Below are 21,365 nucleotides of genomic sequence, written 5' to 3'. Positions count from 1 at the left end.
AATGCTTGATCCATTAGAGGTAATCTGTTTTTTTTAAACCAATGGTTTATTCAAAGTCAAACTGTAACTAATCCCTCACTATTCAATCAAAATGTTATTGTTATACTACTATATTGTTGAAAAATTGATTGCGTGATGAAAATGGATTGATAGTAAAACGTAACAAAGATACGTTCTTGTCTGGTTATTAGGTATTCATGCTCTGATAAAGCGGAGGATTATTTTTGTAACGTTCCATTTAAAATAAATTTTGTTACAAAGAAATACTTTGGTTGTAGAAAGGTCGCTGAATTAGTTGGCGCCAGCATTACTTCTTTTATTTTAACAATTAAAGAAGTATTGTCCCTTTGACTAATTCCTACTACTCTGTATGCATAATCATAAAACTTCCTCGCGATCTGTGTGAAAACACCTTCTCAACCGTCCTTCATTTTTTGTTTTTCAAGGGACTCTTTAAGCTAACAACAAAACATTCAACAATGATAAAATGCCCTGCAACTACGACTAAGCCTATCAAATTCCGGGTTTGCTCTGCTATCGGCGCGGTATAATTCCTTGTTACTACCGAAATGCTGCCTAATATTACGGACGTATACGGAAATGAAGATAAATAGGGTACTACACGGAAAAACAAAACTATACGCAAAATTATGATTTGGCCTTAAATTATGGAAAAACGCAATAGTTTATTGAATAAAGTTTACCTTTAATCGAACTAACACAAAACAATTGAAAATATATCCCATCAATGACGATAAAATGACCATTACCATTCTAAAGGGAAAATAGTTTAAGAGTTTCACTTAAAACTTATACAAGCCAAATAATAAATACTTTTCAATGCATAGATTGTTGGAATCTACCTAAAACATATTTTACTGAATAAACGCTGTAGTTTTACAGAAATAACTTTAAATACCTTTTTTCTAGGGACAGTACAACATACTGAACTATTTATAGGCCTACTGTAATACTGTACAATTTTAAGTAAAAAAACGATCTGTTGCCCAATGCTTTTTAGAAGAGTATAATAATAATTTGTAACATAATGTTGTTATTATGTACTATATAATTTACATTTAAATATAATTCTGACCAAACCCAGTAGTATTAAATAAATAACCTTTACAATAAAAGTTTTCTTTTTATTTAAATATTTTTTTGTTTTATATATATATATATAAAAATCCAAAGGCAAATTACTGAAAAGTGACAAAATACATGGATACAAAAAAAAGCGCGAAAAGCTAAATCAAAACGATGATTTATTTTTTTTCTCTCTCGAAATACTGGATATTACTATGTAAACGTATATGTTATAGTAAATATTATATTGTAGCCCTTGCTGCATTAGTAAGAGTTGGATAATTGTATTGACATGGACATATAAACATTTATATTAAATAAAAACCATAAAAACGGTATAACGGGAGAACTATAAGATTGTTTTTTTTCTCTATGACTATGTATGTATGTAAATTTCTAATTTCTAAAACCAGAACATCTCAAGTTCACTGTCAGTGTCATCGCTCCATTCCTGCCCAGAACTTCGTTGGTTTCGCTAACGCTCACAGGTACATCTTCAAAAAGGGTTTTGGGTAATGCCGATTCTGGAAACCAGTTTATTGTAAAAGTTATTTATTTAATACACAAACTTTGTTCAAAATAATGATTAATATACTCTTCTAATAAGCATTGGGCTAGTTATGTAGTACTGATCTATTAAAAAAGGTACAAAAAATTAGTATAATCTTTTATAATAAGCATTGGGCTACAGTACTTGTTGAAAATATATTAATATACTCTTCTAATTTGGCTACAACTAGGCCAACAGTTTTACAGTTACATTATATATAATATAATATAATAAAGAAATATTTAAATAAAAAGAAAACTTTGATTAGGTTATTTATTTAATACTACTGGGTTTGGTCAGAATTATGTTTAAATGTTAATAGTAATTACCACATTATGTTACAAATTATTACTATACTCTTCTAAAAAGCATTGGGCAACACTTAAAATTGTATGTGCAGTAGGCCTATTTCTGTAAAACTACAGCGTTTAGTCAGTAAAATATGTTTTAGGTAGATTCCAACCATATCATACGTTGAAAAGTTTTTATTATTTGGCTTATATAAGTTTTAAGTGAAACTCTTAGACTATTTTTCCCTTTAGAATGGTAATGGTCATTTTATCGTCATTGATGGGATATATTTTCAATTGTTTTGTGTTAGTTCGATTAAAGTTAAACTTTATTCAATTAAACATGTTGTTTTGGGTTTTTTTTTTACTGCTGGTGGTATCTACAATATCTAAGGTAGGCTATACTTGGGGTAAATGGGGTCTCTAGTCGAACTTTAGAGGAGTCTGCCAGGGCCAAGGCAGTGTACAGATAGTCTGTAATAGGTAATTTGGTATTGCTTACAATGTGCTAAATCATATAACATTGGTTGCTGGTGGTATCTACAATGTCTAAGCTGGGCTAGTTGGGGAAAGGGGGGTCTCTAGTCTAACTTTAGAGGGGTCTGCCAGGGCCAAGGCAGTGTACAGATAGTCTGTAATAGGTCATTTGGTATTGCTTACATTGTGCTAAATCATATAAAATTGGTTGCTGGTGGTATCTACAATATCTAGGCTGGGCTAGTTGGGGGAAGGGGGGTCTCTAGTCTAACTTTAGGGAGTCTGGCACTTGCAGTGCAGCAGACAATTAGTCTGTTGTTATCCATTTCGTATTGTATGAACACAACTTGTTCATTTGGCATTAATTTTGAGTGGTACCTCACTCATCTATGCTAGCCCCATTTTAGGCCCTCCCTCGGAGGGTCTGGCGGACCTATTGCAGCAGACAAAAAGTCTGTCGTTTGTGATACTGGTATAAGGATGCCAATGGGCATCCCGTGGTGGTAAAATTAGGTGGTATCTCTCTCATCTAACCGGTGCCGATTTTTTTAGCACATTTCGGGGTCCCCCCGGTCTAGACGCAGCAGGGGGTACCCGGCAGACTCCCATTTTCATTGACTTCAAGTGACCCCCAACACACTTAAATAGTCAGATATTGGTACCTAGCTCATCTAACCAAATGTCTCTGGGCTGCCGGTCTATTGGTGGTTACCGCGCTTGCCTTCCAATGGTGCTAGACTCAGGGCTGTTACTCACGACTCTTTCAACTCCACTCCCTAAGCCTCAAATGAGACTATGTTTATAACCACAATAAACTATTATCTCATCCTGTAATTGGCGAGTTTGTGCTCGCTGTTGGATGAGTATGAAATAAATAAATGTATTTATTCAAACAGATTAAACACATTTTGGGGTGCATAATAATATGTCCTCAAAATAGTTGAAAATGATAGGGTTTTGAAATATTCATTTATCAATCAATTATTTATAGAGTATATATCTCCTTTTGTTGTATTTCTTTTATTCCTGTCCACCCAGGCAGCACTCGCCAGTTTTTATGCTACGACGTTATTAGTCTGGGCTCCAGACGGAGTTTTGTAATAATATAAATATTTTTGCACATATGGCGTTTCATACGTGTATTACTTGAGTTTGGATACTCCGTCTGGGGAAACACGCATAAGTCACGTGGTTTGACACCAAGAATTCTTGGTGCATAAATTATCCAGTTGACTAGTTTCAGCCGCATGCCATATTGGCTACTCACTCGTACGTCGTTTTAATATTCATATTTCAGACTTTCAAAGACTCAACATCTAAGACGATGCGCATGCGCTATGTTACGTTTAGGGTTTAGACAATGTGTACTTCACTGTACTTGTTGGTTGGGTACATTGATGAAAGTTTCTGAAGGCTAGAAATGATTTTATATGCCTAGTAGTCTGGTAAACATTTGATGAGATTTTTCCCAAGAACATGAAAACTCGTCTTGATATGATAGGCTAGCTTCTCCGCCAAATCAAACTTTGAATGGATCAGTTATTATGCGGAGAAAATTTGATTTAATTCCCACCCAGACCCTGTCCTGTTCTGTGTGGTGGTGTAGCCCTGTTGTGTGCCGGTCGGTAGTGGTATGTACCTTATTGGCCTTTTATTTGGCAGGTCACACGTACGAGTTGAGTAGCCCTACGAAGGAGGCCTAGGCCAGGACTAAACAATTAATAAACAAAACAACTTGGCAACACGATTTTATATTTCAACAGTTGTTCAGTCTCGATCATACATTCAGCACTGTACGTACGTAATCGATCTTTTTCATTTTGAAACAAAATGATCATTGGTTGATTCGAAATCCATATTTACATACCGCCCGCCCCATATAGCCAAATACGGTATGATAACCTACGTCATTCTTATCGGATGTTTGCGGTCTGCAAATCGATTTCTATACGTGTTTCACAAGTCTGTATTTTCAGACAAAAATCGCGGTCGAAATAAAAACAAATAAATAAAAAAAAGACAATAAATACAGACTTGGGGCAAGTCTACGACGTTATATATATTAATCATTTTTTAAAGATAAGACCTCATGATGTCTAGAAATGATACATTCTTGCAAATCGTTCATTTTTGTTATTCAATATTTCAATAAACACATTACACCAGTGTGTATACATTTTGTATAGGTATACTAATTGTACTGTATCAATATATATATATTTTTTTATATTGTCAGCATATATCTATATGGTGACCATTTTTCAGTGTGTGAACATGAGGCAAGACTTCTCTTATTTCTGGGTGATTTTAGGTAAATTGACAAGGATAACTATAATCCACTATCCTAGGTGGACAATACAAGATGCACCACACAAATAAAGTCTTGTAAAGTTGTTTTTTGTCATGAGAAAAATTCCAACATCTGTGGATTCCGAGTTGGATTTATATGGTGTTTGCTGCCACTATTCAGGGTGTAAACATGAGATTCATAGGTGACAGACGGTTGCCAAGTGGTGTTTGCTGCCACCATTCAGGGTGTAAACATGAGATTCATAGGTAACAGTCGGTTGCCAAGTGGTGTTTGCTGCCACCATTCAGGGTGTAAACATAAGATTCATAGGTAACAGTCGGTTGCCAAGTGGTGTTTGCTGCCACCATTCAGGGTGTAAACATGAGATTCATAGGTGACAGACGGTTGCCAAGAGGTGTTTGTTTGTCCTGTAAAGCAGCGTTTTGTCCTTGCACTATTGACCCATTTAGATTATCACCACCCGTTGCACCTTTCCTTTGAGCTTCAATCTCTCGTAAGATCTCTTTGCCTTCTTCTCTAACCTAAAATAGAAATTTATTTAAAAAAACATTCATTTAATGTTCAGTAAAAAGATCTGTCTCTTAAGTTATCTTCCCCCTTAACCCATACGTGAATACAAAAGCACTCTAAAATACAAGAGCATTTTTACCTCGTTATATTCACTGCATTTTTGAGCGTATATTGATGCCTGGTCATATAGTTGTCGTTTTAAATAATACCGTCCAAGAAACATATAAGCCTGGCATTGCTCATCACTCCCTGCAGTCTACAAAAAAAGATGTACCGTAATGTTTATAATCTGGTGTTAGTCTTTTCTTACTATTGGTCAGTAACCACAATTTGGATCTGAGTTAATAGGTGATCACTAGTGATATCACTTAACAATATATTGTAAGTATATACCCCAAAGGATTCAGCCTGTTCCAAGAATTTATTATAGAAATAAGCGGCCTTTTCTTCGTCTTCTATCTTCTGTTTTAATAACCTAAACAAAAGAGAAAATAAAACTATTAGCCAATTATTATAATTTTAAACCTTGTTGGTGCCAAACACCGGTTAATTTGTAAAGGTGGAACCAGGAGGATACAATCATAGTATCTCTATTTGTCCATTAAAAAGAATAAAACAGAAATTTGTTTTGAAAAACTGCCATATCACCATATATAAATATATAGTAGCCAATTATTATAATTTAAAACTTTGTTTGTTCCAAACTCAATCAACAGCACACTGGTGAATTTGTGAAGGTGGAGCCAGGAGGATAAAGTTATAGTATCTTTATTAAAAAGGAAATTTGTTTTGAAAAACTGGCATATTATCATATATATATATAAATATAAATAAATAAGTTAATAAACTATCGCCGTCCCCTCCCCAGGACGTCATCATTGATTAAACAACTTAATTGTAAATATTTAAGCACATTAAATAATTTGTGGATATGTGCGCTTTATAAATTTTATTATCTTATCATATTCAGGTGCAGAAAGACTAGACAACATAGTAACTTACTTAGCCAGTCTAAGAACTGCAGTACCCTCAACATCACCAACAGAATAGGCTTTCCAGTAGCACTTTTTGGCCTCTTCTATCTTCTCTAGGTTTTCATAACTCTCTGCTAATGCTACTAACATCCGAGAATCATTGGGCCTACAGAGAGAGTTATGTAACTTAAATAACCATCAATTTGTCATGAATTATGAGATAAATTAGCTAATTATTTGTCATGCAGTTGCTTTTTTGTTGGTTTTGTTTAGGGGTTGGTATTTGACAAGTTCTTTAACTTCTTTTTCTGATCCCAGAAACAGTTCTTATTTAATGTTACCATTTAAGTTATTGTAATTAATGTACGCTGCTTTTATTTCTTGAACTGTTTCTAAGTAAATGTTGTTGTTGTTGAAATTAAATAATAATGTAAGTAGCATTAATCTAAACACTAACTTTATGTCACTGGCTACCAGATGTCTATATGTAGACGATTACCTGAATCAGTACCCATAATGAAGTAATTAAAATATATATATATTGTGTTTGTATTTACAAGTTTACAAGATCAAGTGGACAGTAGTGAGGGTACATTCACTACCATCACAACTAATCTTCAAGAAAAATCTTTTTAGAAGGACCTGATCAGAAGTTTCTTTTTTTGTCAAACTCACCTGAGCTGTTGAGCTTGCTTATAGTAATATATACAGTAGAATGGCATTCGTAAAATCTCATATGTTTGACCAAGACCATACCATGCTCGGAAATCTCTTGGATTTACCTCTACAAGAAAACAAACACAATGATTTCTTACATACATACTTGCTTCATCGTGTCTGTAATTACAAACTTGCGATGGTGATGAAAAAACACAAAAAAACTTTGCAAATAACTGAATTGTTTTAATTGCTATGACAAAATGTATAATACTTTTATTAGACCATCTTCGCCAAAAGTACCATACACATTTTTTTCAGACTTAAAGCGTGTTTTCTACTAGGTGAATTTATTCATGTGAATATGTTTTCCCCGATTTAAAAAATAGTGTTCTACTCTTTCCACTTAAGCTCTGTCTACACTATCAACTTTTATGTAACAAAAAATGTGATGTGCATATATGGACATGATGTCGTCATATCACTACCATATTTGGGCATGTTACTAATTTGATAGTTTAGACAGAGCTTAAGAAAGCAACCACATTTGCCTACAGTAACAGAATTATTAATGTTAGATTATTAATGAGTAAGTGAAAATCAAAATATAAAACAACCTATAGCTTGTCTGTAAGCCTGTATTGCAGCAGACGAGTTCTTCATCTCCATGAACTCATGGCCCATCAGTGTCCAGGCTGACAAGTAGTGTGGGTTCAGCTTCAACGCACGCTGGAAGTATAACACTGCTTTCTCATGCTGGGATCGTAATGAATAGTAGTTACCTAGCAAGGCATAAATTGAAAATATATAATCCTACCCTTAATATAGGCTAAATTCACTCAATTTCACCATAAGTTCAGTTATATACGATATATCAATTCAATAAGAATATACAGACAGTATATAAATATTTAGTAAAATAAAAAGACAGCTAAAACGACTGACAAAAATAGAACTCAATAAAACCTTAAAATATGTTGTAAATATGAGTAGTTGAAATAGGAAATATTATATAAAATGCATATTAAAAATAGCAAATGGTAAAACATCAAAACTATTAGATCTTGTAAAATGTCAGATAAAACATTTAAAATTGTATAACGGTTACATAATACACAATATCAATTATTCACAGAAATTTAACACTCCCATTCCCAATAGTGATTCTCAATCAATAAGAAGCGGAGACATTAAAAAGCAACTTTATTTTACATTTCATAAGAAAAGCGCAAAATATTTTACCAATAACACAGCATGTTTCAACCCTGTATTTATCCACTTCACAAACATGATGTGCCAAGTAAGCAAGCTCTGCTTTCATTTCCTAGCAAAACAAAATGTAGTTTATTATCAAATTAGTAAACCTTGCTGAGTTGACAGTATTACACGTTTATTAAAAATCTCCAGATTTGACACACATCGGGGCGTCAATGCCATAAAAAACACAGGTGTTGATGCCCCGATGTGTGTAAAACTAGGCAATACATCTTCTACACCAACATTACATTGTTATTTGGTTATTATAATAACTTACCCGCACATACAATAAGTTAGAATAAGTGTCCATGTTCTCCAAGCGATAAGGGTCTATCTTTTGAAGGTTATCAAACAATTTCAATGCACTCTCAAAATCTAGAAAATTAAATCAAAAGACAAATAAGAGATAATATATAAAATATTTCTTTATTTAAAAATTTAGTACCGTAGATGATGAATAATTATATCAAGATTACCACTCACACAAAACGAAAAGATTACCTCTTAAGTTATGGTGAGCTACTGCAATTTGTGACATAATATAAGTGCTCTGTCCGAATCCAGCTTCGCTGAGTGCTCTGTAACGCTTCAACGATTCCTCGTTTAACTGAAGCTCTAAGTAGATATGCGACAAAAAAAGCTGCTTCATCCAGTGATCAGGTAATGTTAATGAATTTAACTAGAAAATACAAAACCAACATTGATATCAGAGATGCAAATATGTGCCAAAGCCAGTGGTTCTTTGTTTTCATAAAATTTGGCAAAAATTGTAACCCAGGGTTGATACAGTGGGATTATTTTCTTCAAAAGGGAAAAAATCATCTAGGCTACTTAAAACATATTTAGCATAATTTACACTGTTGTTCTTTAGTTTGAAAGGGCACTTCTGGAAATAAGGATCGGCTGAAACCCTTCATCCCTTATATGCCGTCTTTCCAAATATTAAAGGGCGTAACGCCCTTTAATATTTGGATCATCAGGTGATCATAACCATTTCGAAACAAATGTTTTTGAAAATGTATACAAATTTGTCATTGTCATGGTGAATTAGTGACCATAAATGATATAGTGTTATTAAAGTTCCAAATGGCTGGGTAAAAGGGTCTTTCACACCTGTTCTGGCAAATCCAATTGAATGTTTCGTTTTCACGCGGCTACGCACATATCGATTGGCGCATAGCCACGTGAAAACGGAACATTGATGTTCAATTCGCTGGACGGGAACCATGCCGGAACAGGTGTGAAAGACCCTAAAACGTTGACAATCTTGATCCTTGTTTATTTATGTAACATTACCACTTCTTTACTTGATACCATGGAAGATAATTCAATCCAAGCGCCCCAGTATAGTGGATTTCTTTGTATAGATTCTGCTAATACTCTCATTGATTCTTTCTTCAGTTCCAACTTCTTTAAAACAACTCCATACCTTTGGTAAAAACGAGCAAAAATGTAAATGTAATTTTATTGACTTTTAAACAAGAAGATATAGAAGATCATGGCACAAAAACACAGTGACAGATCGTGATTTGGAAAGTTTATAGGTAGGGTAGATGTAAGTCTGCAATTGAGTGTTATTGATTTTAAAATAAAAGAGGAAATATGGTGGAGTATGTGAAAAGGGTATGTGTAATGGATTTGTCCATTTTATTTGAAGGGGTGTTCCTTTATTTTCTAGGTACCAAGAAGCAATCAACTAGTATTATTACTTACAAGTATAAACAAAAGCTATCCAATTGTCCTGCATTGTATTTTTTGCAGAGCTCAATTCTGAGTGATTTTAAAGTTTCATTCTTAGTTGCTTTATACTCAATTGGACCCATTTGTCCAGCTAACTCATCATATCTTTGTTTTTCTCCTGCCTGAAATATAAATAATAATAATAATATCTAACCGGGTACCCATTTATACACCTGGGTGGAGGGAGGCAAACGTAAGTATCTTGCCTAAGGATACAAGCAATGCGACAGAGTTGGGTTCGAACCTCAATCTCACGATCAGTAGTCCAACGAATATGATTTTATTGCTAAGAGGGGCTTTTAAGCACTGAGTGCTTCGCCTCGATCTCGTAGACAAAAGTGTACATGAAACAAGTAAAGTAAACAAGGAAACGTCCAACACACTGTGCCACACACCCTTACATAATAAATATAATAAATTATCAAATAAAAATAATAATTTAATTGATTTAAAATTGTATAATAGCTCTTTATTTATTAACAATGTAGTGGCAGCAAAAGCTGAATTGTTACATTCTGGTATACAGAAAAAAAGTTATCTGAAAGCTGGATTAGAATCTTTCCAGTATTATAGGCAAATTGACATAATACAAGCGCCACTTGTGATAATGCAACACTGTGTATTACAAAATTTGCCTTATTTGACATAAGTAATGCTATATATGGAGATACAGTACAGAAATTATTAATATTATAAAACTTAGTTAAAAACAACTATTGTTGTCGTTTAAATTTATTTATATAGAGTTTGTATATTAGAAGATTATTATGTAATTTATTTTCTATGGATAAAGTCTGAAATAGAGAAATGATCAAATAAAAAAACATAGTTTGACTTACTAAATATTTGGCATATGCATAAATGAAATATGCTTTATGACTTGTGCAATCCTTAACAAAGAAAGCTGCCCGGTCATACTCCTTAACATCGAGGTATGATTTACCCAAAGTGTATTTATCAAACTCCAACAAAAAATCCTAAAAGAAAATAAGGTTTAGCAGTTACATAAAAATCAAACTTATTAATAGAGCATTTTACATATTAGTTTGTACTATGAACAAATAAAAATGATCTGGCTTTAGATTTAAATATTTGTTATTCATCAACAATAATAAGTAAATAGAATGCGCCTACCTCTGTGTCATCACTTGGTGTTGGTGCAGCTGATGGTTTTACTCCAGCTAAAGAATGGCACAACTCAGCACACCTACAAACAATTCATCATATCATACATTTACAGACCTCCCATCAACTCTCCCAATAATGGTGGGGGTCTCCTGATATTTTGAGTCATCTCCCACAAAAATGGGATAAACCAAAAAATATCCAGATATATATAAATTTTAAACTCCATAATAGAAGCAAAAAAAAATTAACATGAAGATGGCGATAAGATAAACATGTGTCTAAAAAAAAATCATAAATATTAAAGGATTTATTTGTTACTTTTTATATGTGAAAGTATGCACGATGCATCTATACATTACTAGCTAGGGCCTTTATATATTTATTAATATTATTTAAAGGTGTGTTATCCATGATGTTTAATTAACACAGTGACATTTTTAGAGTAAAAAAAAATATCCAGTGGGTGCGAAACATCAGTATCGCCACCCTCGCTGCCTTTAAGTTCTATATTCACCCTATTCTATATTCTAGGGCAGGGCCTACTAGTACTAGGCTGGGCTAGCATAATAGATAGCTAGGGCTACCCAGGCTAGGTAGGCGTCCCGGACCCTGAGTGAGACTAGCTAGGCCTAGCCTAGGCCTATTACTTATTAGGTAAATGCTAGGCCTAGGCTAGTACTCTAGTAGGACTAGGCCTAGAGGCTAGCTAGCCTAGGCCTACCTAGACTAGGCTTACTACTAGTTAGGGCATATGCCATAGCTTGCTAGCCTAGCTAGGCCTAGGCTAGGCCCCTCTAGGCCTAGACTCTACTACTAGGCCGAGAGGTTTTATAAGTAATATCTAGACTACCATTTAACACTTTGTTGAAGGCTCCGTTGTGAACATTGATGAATTGAAGTTAACAGCTCTCTTTTGATTTGTGGAAGGTTAATATCACCGACCGAAGTAGTAGCGGCAAGAGGGATTGGAATTGCCGCCATCTTTAATCAAAGACATGTTTTTAACACGCCCTCTATAATTGCGATTACCGATGTGTGACGATCCAGGGGCCGGGATATGATGCAGGTGCGGATGTATGCATGATGACTATGCAGATGGGCAATTCCCCCGCAATTCCACAAGTCATGACAAACACCATCGGAGCAGCCGTATCTTTTACTGTATGTACGTAGTGTAGTGATTTTAAAGTCTTCCGAAAAAATGGCATATCCTGTTTTAGAGGGATTAAAAGAACAAACGCTAACGTGTCAATTGTGTTTTGAGATTCCCGACGGAGGTCGAGGTGAATCAAATGTTTTCAAACAGTTACGTTGTTCTCACACATTCTGTAAATTGTGTATTGAGAACTAATAGCGGTAAATATAAATTCCACTCAACCCTTATTACTTGCCCTAATTGCAGGGCTCTTTCCCATATAAAAGAGAAGGGGAATGTAGACGCACTTCCGTCAGCATTTCAATTTAATAATGTGATAGAATGGATAAATAAGAAACAAGTAAAAACAAATCGAGTTTGTCGCGAGCACGGAGTACAATTGAATTTCTTCTGTCTGAATTGCCTTCAATTCGTTTGTGGTGATGGTTTGAGATTAACAGAAAATCACGAGGAACATACAACATTGTATGTGAAAACCGAAGCAGAACCAATACGTAAGGCAGCTCAAGATATGATGGAAGAAATTGGATGTCAACTGGGCCACTGGAAGAAAGCTCATGAAGAAGTCGAAGCAATGATATCGAGTATTGACGATGATACCTTAAAATCAATTCAACTATTAGACAAGTATACGGAAGAAATAAAAAGGAGTTTGATTTCAGCTCAAGATCGTCTAAAGGAAACAATAATGAACACACAGAAGAGAAAGATTCAACTACTAGAAAAAGATAAAGATGCAATCATGACGAAAATTCAGGAAATCGAGAAGAAGATTTCGGAACACAAAGTATCAATGAAAAATGCTGACAGTTTTGAAACATTTATTGAATATGTTGCGATCACTGAAATTCATGAATTTTGTGCAGACGAACTTCCTGACACAACGCAGGTGGCCAAACAAACAAAGCAAGATTCGCTGGACCTTTCTCCAAATTTCATCTCTCTCAAACGTTTGAAGAAAGATATTGCTCATTTTGGAGAAGTGCACAAGAAATCTGAAAGCAAGTACAGTATAGTATACACAATAATATTTAATAAATCTAACAGTACAATCCCGGAGAGTATTGGGAAGTTTAATTCCTTGCTATTGTCTCTTAGTCTTAACAGTAGTAAAGATGTTCTGTAGTTAAAACTATGAACCTGGATTAGTATTATGTTGTTATACAGTGGAGAAGATTTGAATACATAATTAGAAATTCCTAAAAAAATGGAAAGAGAACTTTTCATTGAATGTATACTCTTTTTTTCAGAATCCTTTACTAAAAAGATGTACAAAGAAGACAAATATTCGGGAGAAGTAGACTCATATGATGGTTACAACTGTAAAGGTTATAATAGGAAAAGCCTTCGTAAGATATGCACAGTACTTACAAAGAAGAACATGCGAACGAAATAGAATAACATGTGTAAGATATGCACAGTACTTACAAAGAAGAACATGCGAACGAAATAGAATAACATTTGTAAAATATGCACAGTACTTACAAAGAAGAACATGCGAACGAAATAGAATAACATTTGTAAGATATGCACAGTACTTACAAAGAAGAACATGTCAACGAAATAGAATAACATTTGTAAGATATGCACAGTACTTACAAAGAAGAACATGCCAACGAAATAGAATAACATTTGTAAGATATGCACAGTACTTACAAAGAAGAACATGCGAACGAAATAGAATAACATTTGTAAAATATGCACACAGTACTTACAAAGAAGAACATGCCAACGAAATAGAATAACATTTGTAAAATATACACAGTACTTACAAAGAAGAACATGCCAACGAAATAGAATAACATGTGTAAGATATGCACAGTACTTACAAAAAAGAACGTTCCAACGAAATTTAATAACATTTGTAAAATTCCCAGAATAAAAAAATAAAAAAATCATGTCTAGGCCTAGGCCTAAACTTTAACATATGAGAGCCTCATCCGTCTGCATGCCATAGTTGTCAAATTTAAATTGTATTCTATAAATACGGTATTTTTTAGGGAAAAAACGTGTATGATTAGTAGGCCTAAATATGCTTGGATTTTTCAATTAAAAAAAATCATGTATTGTTTAAGGCCTAACTGTTTTTTTCTGGCTGTACGTCATCGGCTACTGTAATCATAGTCAATAGTAACTATGGTGATGATGGTGGTGTGAAGGAATTGGGCCTCACCAGAAACAAAAATTTAGGCCTACATCACGCCCTCTAAAATAGTATAAATTGCAAGAACAGGGGATTCCCCTTTTAGATATTGGGGAAAGTCCATGTTGACACCCGACGCCATTTACAGTTCAGTAACTAGGCCTCTATCTAGTCTTAGCGTTAGTCGCTCACGGCCTATATATTGTGTCTTTCAACAAAATGGCTTATCCCTTGCTAGATGAATTGAAAGAACAAGCACTAACATGTCAATTATGTTTTGAGGTTCCCGGAGGAGCACAAGGTGATACAAATATTTTCAAACAGCTAAGTTGTTCTCACATATTTTGTAAATTATGTATTCAGAAATGGACAGTAGCAGGAGGCTATAATGGTCGTGGAATTATCACTTGCCCTAATTGCAGGAAGCAAACCTCTATAATAAGGGGGAATGTAGACGCACTTCCGTCAGCATTTCAGGTTACAAATGTGATCGAATGGATAAATAAGAAACAACAAGATAAGTCGACAAATCGAGTTTGTCGTGAGCATGGAGTACAATTGAATTTCTTCTGTCTCGATTGCTCAGCATTTGTATGTGGTGATGGTTTGAGATTATCACAAAGTCACGAGGAGCACACAACATTGTATGTTAAAACCGAAGCAGAACCAATACGCAAGGCGGCGCAAGATATGATGGAAGAAATTAAATTTCGAATGGGCCACTGGAAGAAAGCTCATGAAGAAGTCAGGGGAATGATATCGAGTATTGATGATGATACATCAAAAGCGTTGGAATTATTAAAGAAATATACGGAAGAGATAAGAAACAGTCTGATATCAGCTCAAGATCTTTTAAGAAAAACAATAATGAACACACAGAAGAAAAAGATTAAAGTACTGGAAAAAGAAAAATATGCAATCATGAGGAAAATCCAGGAAATTGAGAAGAAGATATCAGAACACCAAGAATCAATGAAAAAAGCAGATGAATTTGAGGTATTCAATGAACACGTTGCAATCACTAAATTGCGTCAAGAATTTCTGACAAATCAACTTCCAGACACGACACAGATGACCAAACAGACAGAAGATGATTCATTGAGGTTTGCACCAAATTTCATCTCTCTCAGACGCCTGAAAAACGATATTGCTCATTTTGGTAAAGTGCATAATAAATCTGAAAGTAAGCATAGATTATACATAATTTAATTTATACATATTTTAAAGTAGGTCTAATACATACGTCAGTATCAGTAAATACAGAAGAGTATTAAATAATTACAGTAAATTTCTTTTACTCAAAGTTAACTTTGTGTTGTCCATGTTTTTTTTTTATTGTTAAGTGGTTATTTAGCTTATCAATTTTAGGTCACCTTTATTCTATCTGTATCTAATTCTTTGTTTAATTTAAAATATGTTCTTCTACCTATATCTTGACCTGTTGAGCTCCATTGAAAGAAAAAAATATTCCTAAATTAGTATGATGATTGAGCACAGCATATTCGAGAACTGTATTTAATCTTGAATAATAATTAAATATAATTTATTTAATAATCAATTAATAATATCAATTAACCAGTTGAATTTGGATGTTCTACAAGATTGTTGGTCTATGTGATCGTAGATGATCTAGAAATATAGAAAGTGGATTCACAGAAAACTGTTGACTTTTATTTTTCAGAATCATTCAAATTCATAACAACTTTATTTTCTAAAGGATTATCTCGACAAGTGTTGAAAACCATGGAAGATGTGGTAAAGGAAGCCTACGAACTAGACTTATCAAATATGGACAAAGTTGAAGACAGAAGAACCAAACTGACATTTATTGTAAAGCATTTGGAAGATTTTCTTGAAGGAGAATGGAATTGCATTTTAGGTGATTTTGAAAGATCGCAATGGCCAACGCAGGTTAACAAAACTGTGACTTTCTTGGTAAATGACACAGACAATGTCATTATTTATAAATTAGTGGGAGTGGAAGAGCAGAAAAAATATGAAAAAGAAGTAGTGTTAAAAAAAGAAGAATATTCCAAAGTGTTGAACCCAGCTTTGAAAGAGGTATACAACAACGCGCCGAGCCAGTGGCAAAATGGTAAACAAAGCAACATGTCACAACGGAGTTATTCTAAAAAACAGCTTTTAGATATGAATGCGAATCATTCTATTTCTGATGATACTTACCGCGTTTTAAATGGTTTTGGAATTTTGCGTCATTCTCGTCGAAAAGCAGGTAATAACAAGGCCATGTACATGGCTGCAGTCGCGTGCTCAAATTTGAGTTAGTGTATCAACCAACCGACCGACATAGTGAGCTGTAGAGTTGCACGCGACTAAAAAACGTATATGTCATGTACCTAGGCCTAAAAACATTAGAAACATTGTAAAAGATAATAATCTTGCTCCTGGTAAGAAAAATAAAGAAAATCTTCGTGCTATTCTCTCGTGAATCAAATTTTGAATATCAACGTTCACCTGTAAACGAATTAAAAGACTGTCATCGTCGCCGATCACATCCTGCTTGACGATGTTAACATACTACTGGTTACTCTAGACGTGGTTGACTATTGATGATCAGTCATTATAGGAGAGTTCAGACCATTAACAACTGAGGGGAATCAGGTATACAGGTTACTTCATAAAAATCACTAAAATAATGTATCCCTATCTTCATCTTCCTTCTTACGCGAGTTTTGAACATTGTTTTATCAGCGTACAGAATAAAGTTAAACTAGTTGGTATTTTTTATATATATGTGAACTTTATTCAATCAATCATTTTTTTTTGGTATTATAATGGTAACCATAATAACGTGTATTTACAGTGATTTTTACAAAAAAAAAATATTAATTATAAAAAATACAGTGATTATTTACAGTAATGATAATAATAAAAATTAATAGTTTTATAGACTATATTCAAACAGAAGTTGAATAATAAAATAATGAATAAATATATAAAGTTTCATTAGTTTCATTACAATCAATAACGCGATTATGAGATCATGTTCCGAATATGAGCACTATTTCTATAATTTACAGTATGATTTATAATATTGATAAAGTATCAAAAGTAGCAGATAGTGTTTAGGAAGATTACTGTATATTGGCAACGGCCTACAAATGAATATGGTTATAAGCAAAAGTTATAATATTGATTGATTGAATCGGGCATCACTATAATAAAGCTTTAAAATGTGATGTCTTATTTAACAATTAAAAATTTAAAAAACAAATTAATAAAAAAAAAATTTACCGCCCTCCACCATCTCGAGCAAATGGTCTCAGGACTAATACATTTCTGGCTGAAGTAGAACAATTTTTCGAAGTTAGTCATTCCTAATAATGATTAATTAAATGATTAATGGTGATTTCAACGTACATTTGGACATTCCCGGAAAGTGGGATACTGCCGAATTTATAAAAATACTGACCCACACAGGACTTCATCAATACATAAATCAACTCATAAAATGGGGAACACGTCCATAATCTCATTCAATGTGTACAGGTGGTGGATCCTTTAGAATAATCGGATCATTAAGTTGTGTGTACTATTAAATATGACAAACCGCTCCCTCTTAAAGTAAACAGCAACAGGCTTTATGGTTCGGGCGTCACAGTAGGCCTACAAAAGATTATTCGTAAATTAAAAAAATCGTTCGTGAATAACTCATACCTTCCCTGTATGAGCGTGAATAACTTATACCTTCCCTGTATGAGCGTACGTCGAGCAATACGTGTCTGTAAATTTCTAAGAGTTGCAATTGAATTGCCGATTTTCACCTGAAAACCGCGTATATTGTTTAGATCATCACTGGCAGTCTGCGTAAAGTATAGTGTATCATCATCATATAGGATTATACTAGTAAATATTAATATATTACACTATAATAATATCTAATGGTATCATACTGTAGTTTACGTTATGGCATCCGACGATTATTTTTTTCTAGACCACCAGCCTATACTAACTCAACTGTGACCCAAATACTTAGTGTCCGAACACCCCCTTCCCCTTGACAGATCCTGACTACGGCCTTGAGCAAAACGTTAATGCAAAACTTGATCACGAACATGTGAAATTATAGCTAATCCACAACTTCAATAATTTTCCGGAGAGTAATGATGTAAATATTTTCGTAGATTCCTTTGTCATGTCAACGAAATAGAATAACATTTGTAAAGATATGCACAGAGATCACAATTGGGAAACAAATCATCCCCTGTTATTAGGACTATAGATAGCCTCATCCTCATCCGTAGTAAATAACGTTGCTTTGTAAGTTGGGAATAAATTTAAAAACAATTCATGTGACTGTGTTTTCCTATCTAAAAAGGATTAAGCTACAGTATATTCGCACGTTCCATTTCACAGAATAACGGAAGACGGCTTCCGTTCTCAGAAGAAACTGTGAATGTAGCTTTAGTTTTGTGCATTTAAAACACGCCCTCTATAATTGTGACCATTACAAGGGGATTCCCCTTTTAATGGGAAATTCCATCTACGGACGGACGCCATTTATCTGCCTTTCAAAAAATGGCTTATTCTGTGCTAGAAGAATTAAAAGATCAAGCACTAACTTGCCAAATATGTTTTGAGATTCCTGGAGGAGGAGAAAAAAGTGAAACAAATGTTTTCAAACAGCTGAAGTGTTCTCACATATTTTGTAAATTATGTATTCAAAAATTGATACAAGAACAAGTTGTAGCAGGAGGTAGGCCTATCAGCTATGCTCATGGGTATACTCATCGTATTACTTGCCCTAATTGCAGGGCCATTACTCGTATAAAGGGGGACAATGTAGACACACTTCCGTCAGCATTTCAGTTTACTAGTGTAATAGAATGGATAAATAAGAAACAGGAAACGGAGAAAGAGGAAGATCGAGTTTGTCGTGAGCATGGAGTACCATACAATTTTTTCTGTGTCGATTGTTCTAAACTCGTTTGTGGGGATGGTTTGAGATTATCACAAAGTCACGAGAAACACGCAACATTGTATGTGAAAACCGAAGCAGAACCAATACGCATGGCAGCGCAAGAGATGATGAAAGAAATTCAATGTCAGCTGGACCACTGGAAGAAAGCTCATGAAGAAGTCAGGGGAATGATATCGAGTATTACCGATGATACATCAAAAGCGTTGGAATCATTAAAGAAATATACGGAAGAAATAAAAAGGAGTTTGACTTCTGCTCAAGATCGTTTGACAAAAACAATAATGGACACACAGAAGAGAAAGATTGAACTACTAGAAAGACGCAATTTTGCAATAATGATGAAAATTCTGAAAATGGAGAATAAGATGTTGGTACATGAAGAATTAATAGAAAAAGCAGACAAATTTGAAGTGTTTAATGAACACGTTGCTATCACTAAATTACGTGAAGAATTCCTGACATATCAACTTCCTGACACCACAAAGATGACCAAACAAACAAAACAAGAATCATTGATTTTTTCTCCAAATTTCATCTCTCTCAAACGATTGAAAAATGATATTGCTCAGTTTGGAAAAGTACACAAGAAATCTGAAGCAGGTAAGCCTATAATGTAAACATAATATGGTGTATTGAGGAGTGATTAAGATAGTGGAACCATAATCCAATGGCGAGGGTTCAAGCCTCACCCGCTCCATGGGGTTCTGGTGGTAGAACGAGACTATATGTGTACCAAATATTCAAGCCTATGAAAACAAAATATAACATTGAAATAATAGAACATGGATGCATGCTACACCAGGAGCTTCGTAAATTACAATATTTAAGAGAAATTCAAGAAATAAACAAATTCATTCAATTATTTGCATTTTTTTTTTTAGAACCATCGATTACGATAAAACCTTTAAATTATGGACTACTGCCAACTGTGTTGAAATGCATGCAGGATGCTGTACATGAAGCATACTCACTAGATGTATCAAAACTATCTCATGTTGAAGAAAGAACAACAAAAAGTAAATATATTGTAAATCGTTTGAAAGAGGTTCTTGGGGAAAAATGGAATTGCTGTTTGGGTGATTTTATTCAAGTTCGTTGGCAAGGTAACAAAACTCAAGTATTTTCTGTAAATGATGTGGACAGAGTTAGTATTTACAAGAGTGAACAAATCATGGAAGAGCATAAAGTGTCACCGAAAAAGGAAGCAACAATACTTCACAGTAGTTATAACACAGAAACAGATGAAAAAATGTTAGAGTGCGTCAAGAAAAATGTCAATAAATATCAATCTACGGGTGATACAGCCTTCAATATCGCTCAGGAAGTGAGTGCTATGATGAAAACACCCTGGCAGTGCATCATTCACAATAATGCTAGCATTGGCTTAAGTAAACAGCACATTGAAAGAATGAGGAATGATATACCATCAATGGTAACAGTGAGAGTGAATGGTAAAGATGTTTGGTTGTTAAAAATGATTAGCTTCGTGTGAATTCATTTTTAAGCTTCAGAGCATTTTAAAATTTCTGTTCATAACAATTAAACAATATCATTTTTATGATTAGAAATGTTTGTACATATTCTGTTAGGTAGAAGACTAGTAATAGAATACAGTGATATATTATATATATATTATATTTTCCTGTGCTATAGTTAAATTTAAGTGTAAAATGCTTAGAAATTTTTGTGTTAGGCAATATATAAGATAACTATTATTATTATTATTAGCTTTAAATGTATATTTTTTTTCAATTCAATATTTCACTCACAGGGTCGTTTTGAGATGTATTAATCTTTAATGTGGTAGTGTATGACTAGATGTAGTAATAGTAATACTGTACAATTTAAGATGAAAACTAGGGAAAAGAAAAAATGTATAGTTGGTAATGAATATAATTCTGTAGTAACTAAATCATAAATAAAACAACATTACTTCCATTTAGTTTCAATTATTATTGAAAATAAACATTTTTAAAAACATGTATTAATACTTGCTTAAGTGACAACTTACTGTAACATTCACTGTAAATAAAAGATCTAAAACATCATTGTAAATAAAATCATTATTTAGTTTTAGAAAATAAATAATAAAAAAATAAAATTTAAAAAAAAATATGTTTGATATGAAGAAAATAATAATAATA

General features: G+C 33.7%; 4 protein-coding genes across 5 annotated transcripts; 3 read left to right on the top strand and 1 right to left on the bottom strand.

Annotated features, from left to right (window-relative positions):
• Positions 1-4,449: 4,449 nt before the first annotated feature.
• Positions 4,450-12,032, bottom strand: LOC144838683 (anaphase-promoting complex subunit 8-like). Its single transcript, XM_078694124.1, has 14 exons — positions 11,831-12,032; positions 10,987-11,059; positions 10,692-10,829; positions 9,826-9,974; positions 9,409-9,541; positions 8,614-8,791; positions 8,390-8,487; positions 8,098-8,179; positions 7,473-7,637; positions 6,874-6,982; positions 6,227-6,364; positions 5,618-5,699; positions 5,364-5,480; positions 4,450-5,235 (listed from the first exon to the last, which is right to left on the bottom strand). The coding sequence occupies exons 1-14, from the start codon at positions 11,959-11,961 to the stop codon at positions 5,062-5,064; spliced, it is 1,767 nt and encodes a 588-aa protein (XP_078550250.1). The 5' UTR covers positions 11,962-12,032; the 3' UTR covers positions 4,450-5,061.
• Positions 12,033-12,088: 56 nt separating this feature from the next.
• LOC144838693 (uncharacterized) lies at positions 12,089-13,787 on the top strand. The gene is made up of 2 exons (XM_078694143.1): positions 12,089-13,137; positions 13,387-13,787. The coding sequence occupies exons 1-2, from the start codon at positions 12,273-12,275 to the stop codon at positions 13,530-13,532; spliced, it is 1,011 nt and encodes a 336-aa protein (XP_078550269.1). The 5' UTR covers positions 12,089-12,272; the 3' UTR covers positions 13,533-13,787.
• Positions 13,788-13,939: 152 nt separating this feature from the next.
• LOC144838687 (uncharacterized) lies at positions 13,940-17,091 on the top strand. 2 transcript variants are annotated; one of them, XM_078694129.1, is made up of 2 exons: positions 13,940-15,462; positions 15,997-17,091. In XM_078694129.1, the coding sequence occupies exons 1-2, from the start codon at positions 14,499-14,501 to the stop codon at positions 16,563-16,565; spliced, it is 1,533 nt and encodes a 510-aa protein (XP_078550255.1). In that variant the 5' UTR covers positions 13,940-14,498; the 3' UTR covers positions 16,566-17,091. The 2 variants fall into 2 exon arrangements, with proteins under 2 accessions (XP_078550255.1, XP_078550253.1); XM_078694127.1 differs by having other exon boundaries at positions 15,961-17,089.
• A 1,594-nt stretch (positions 17,092-18,685) lies between these two features.
• On the top strand, positions 18,686-21,292 carry LOC144838686 (uncharacterized). The gene is made up of 2 exons (XM_078694126.1): positions 18,686-19,821; positions 20,103-21,292. The coding sequence occupies exons 1-2, from the start codon at positions 18,819-18,821 to the stop codon at positions 20,711-20,713; spliced, it is 1,614 nt and encodes a 537-aa protein (XP_078550252.1). The 5' UTR covers positions 18,686-18,818; the 3' UTR covers positions 20,714-21,292.
• Positions 21,293-21,365: the final 73 nt, after the last annotated feature.

This window comes from Antedon bifida, chromosome 3 (assembly GCF_963402885.1).
Source record: "Antedon bifida chromosome 3, ecAntBifi1.1, whole genome shotgun sequence".
NCBI lineage: Eukaryota > Metazoa > Echinodermata > Crinoidea > Comatulida > Antedonidae > Antedon > Antedon bifida.
This window is presented reverse-complemented; position numbering and strand designations above follow the sequence as displayed.

Bases quoted from the DNA above. Each gene is read 5' to 3' on its own strand.
- LOC144838683 (XM_078694124.1), bottom strand. From the start codon at position 11,961: ATGGCGGCAATTCCAATCCCTCTTGCCGCTACTACTTCGGTCGGTGAT. The intron at 8,488-8,613 runs GTAATCTTTTCG...TTAATTTTCTAG, and splicing joins AGCTCACCATAACTTAAGAG to ATTTTGAGAGTGCATTGAAA. The intron at 7,638-8,097 runs GTAAAATATTTT...ATGCCTTGCTAG, and splicing joins TGAAACATGCTGTGTTATTG to GTAACTACTATTCATTACGA.
- LOC144838693 (XM_078694143.1), top strand. From the start codon at position 12,273: ATGTTTTCAAACAGTTACGTTGTTCTCACACATTCTGTAAATTGTGTA. The intron at 13,138-13,386 runs GCAAGTACAGTA...TCTTTTTTTCAG, and splicing joins AGTGCACAAGAAATCTGAAA to AATCCTTTACTAAAAAGATG.
- LOC144838687 (XM_078694127.1), top strand. From the start codon at position 14,499: ATGGCTTATCCCTTGCTAGATGAATTGAAAGAACAAGCACTAACATGT. The intron at 15,463-15,960 runs GTAAGCATAGAT...TTTATTTTTCAG, and splicing joins AGTGCATAATAAATCTGAAA to AATCATTCAAATTCATAACA.
- LOC144838686 (XM_078694126.1), top strand. From the start codon at position 18,819: ATGGCTTATTCTGTGCTAGAAGAATTAAAAGATCAAGCACTAACTTGC. The intron at 19,822-20,102 runs GTAAGCCTATAA...TTTTTTTTTTAG, and splicing joins ACACAAGAAATCTGAAGCAG to AACCATCGATTACGATAAAA.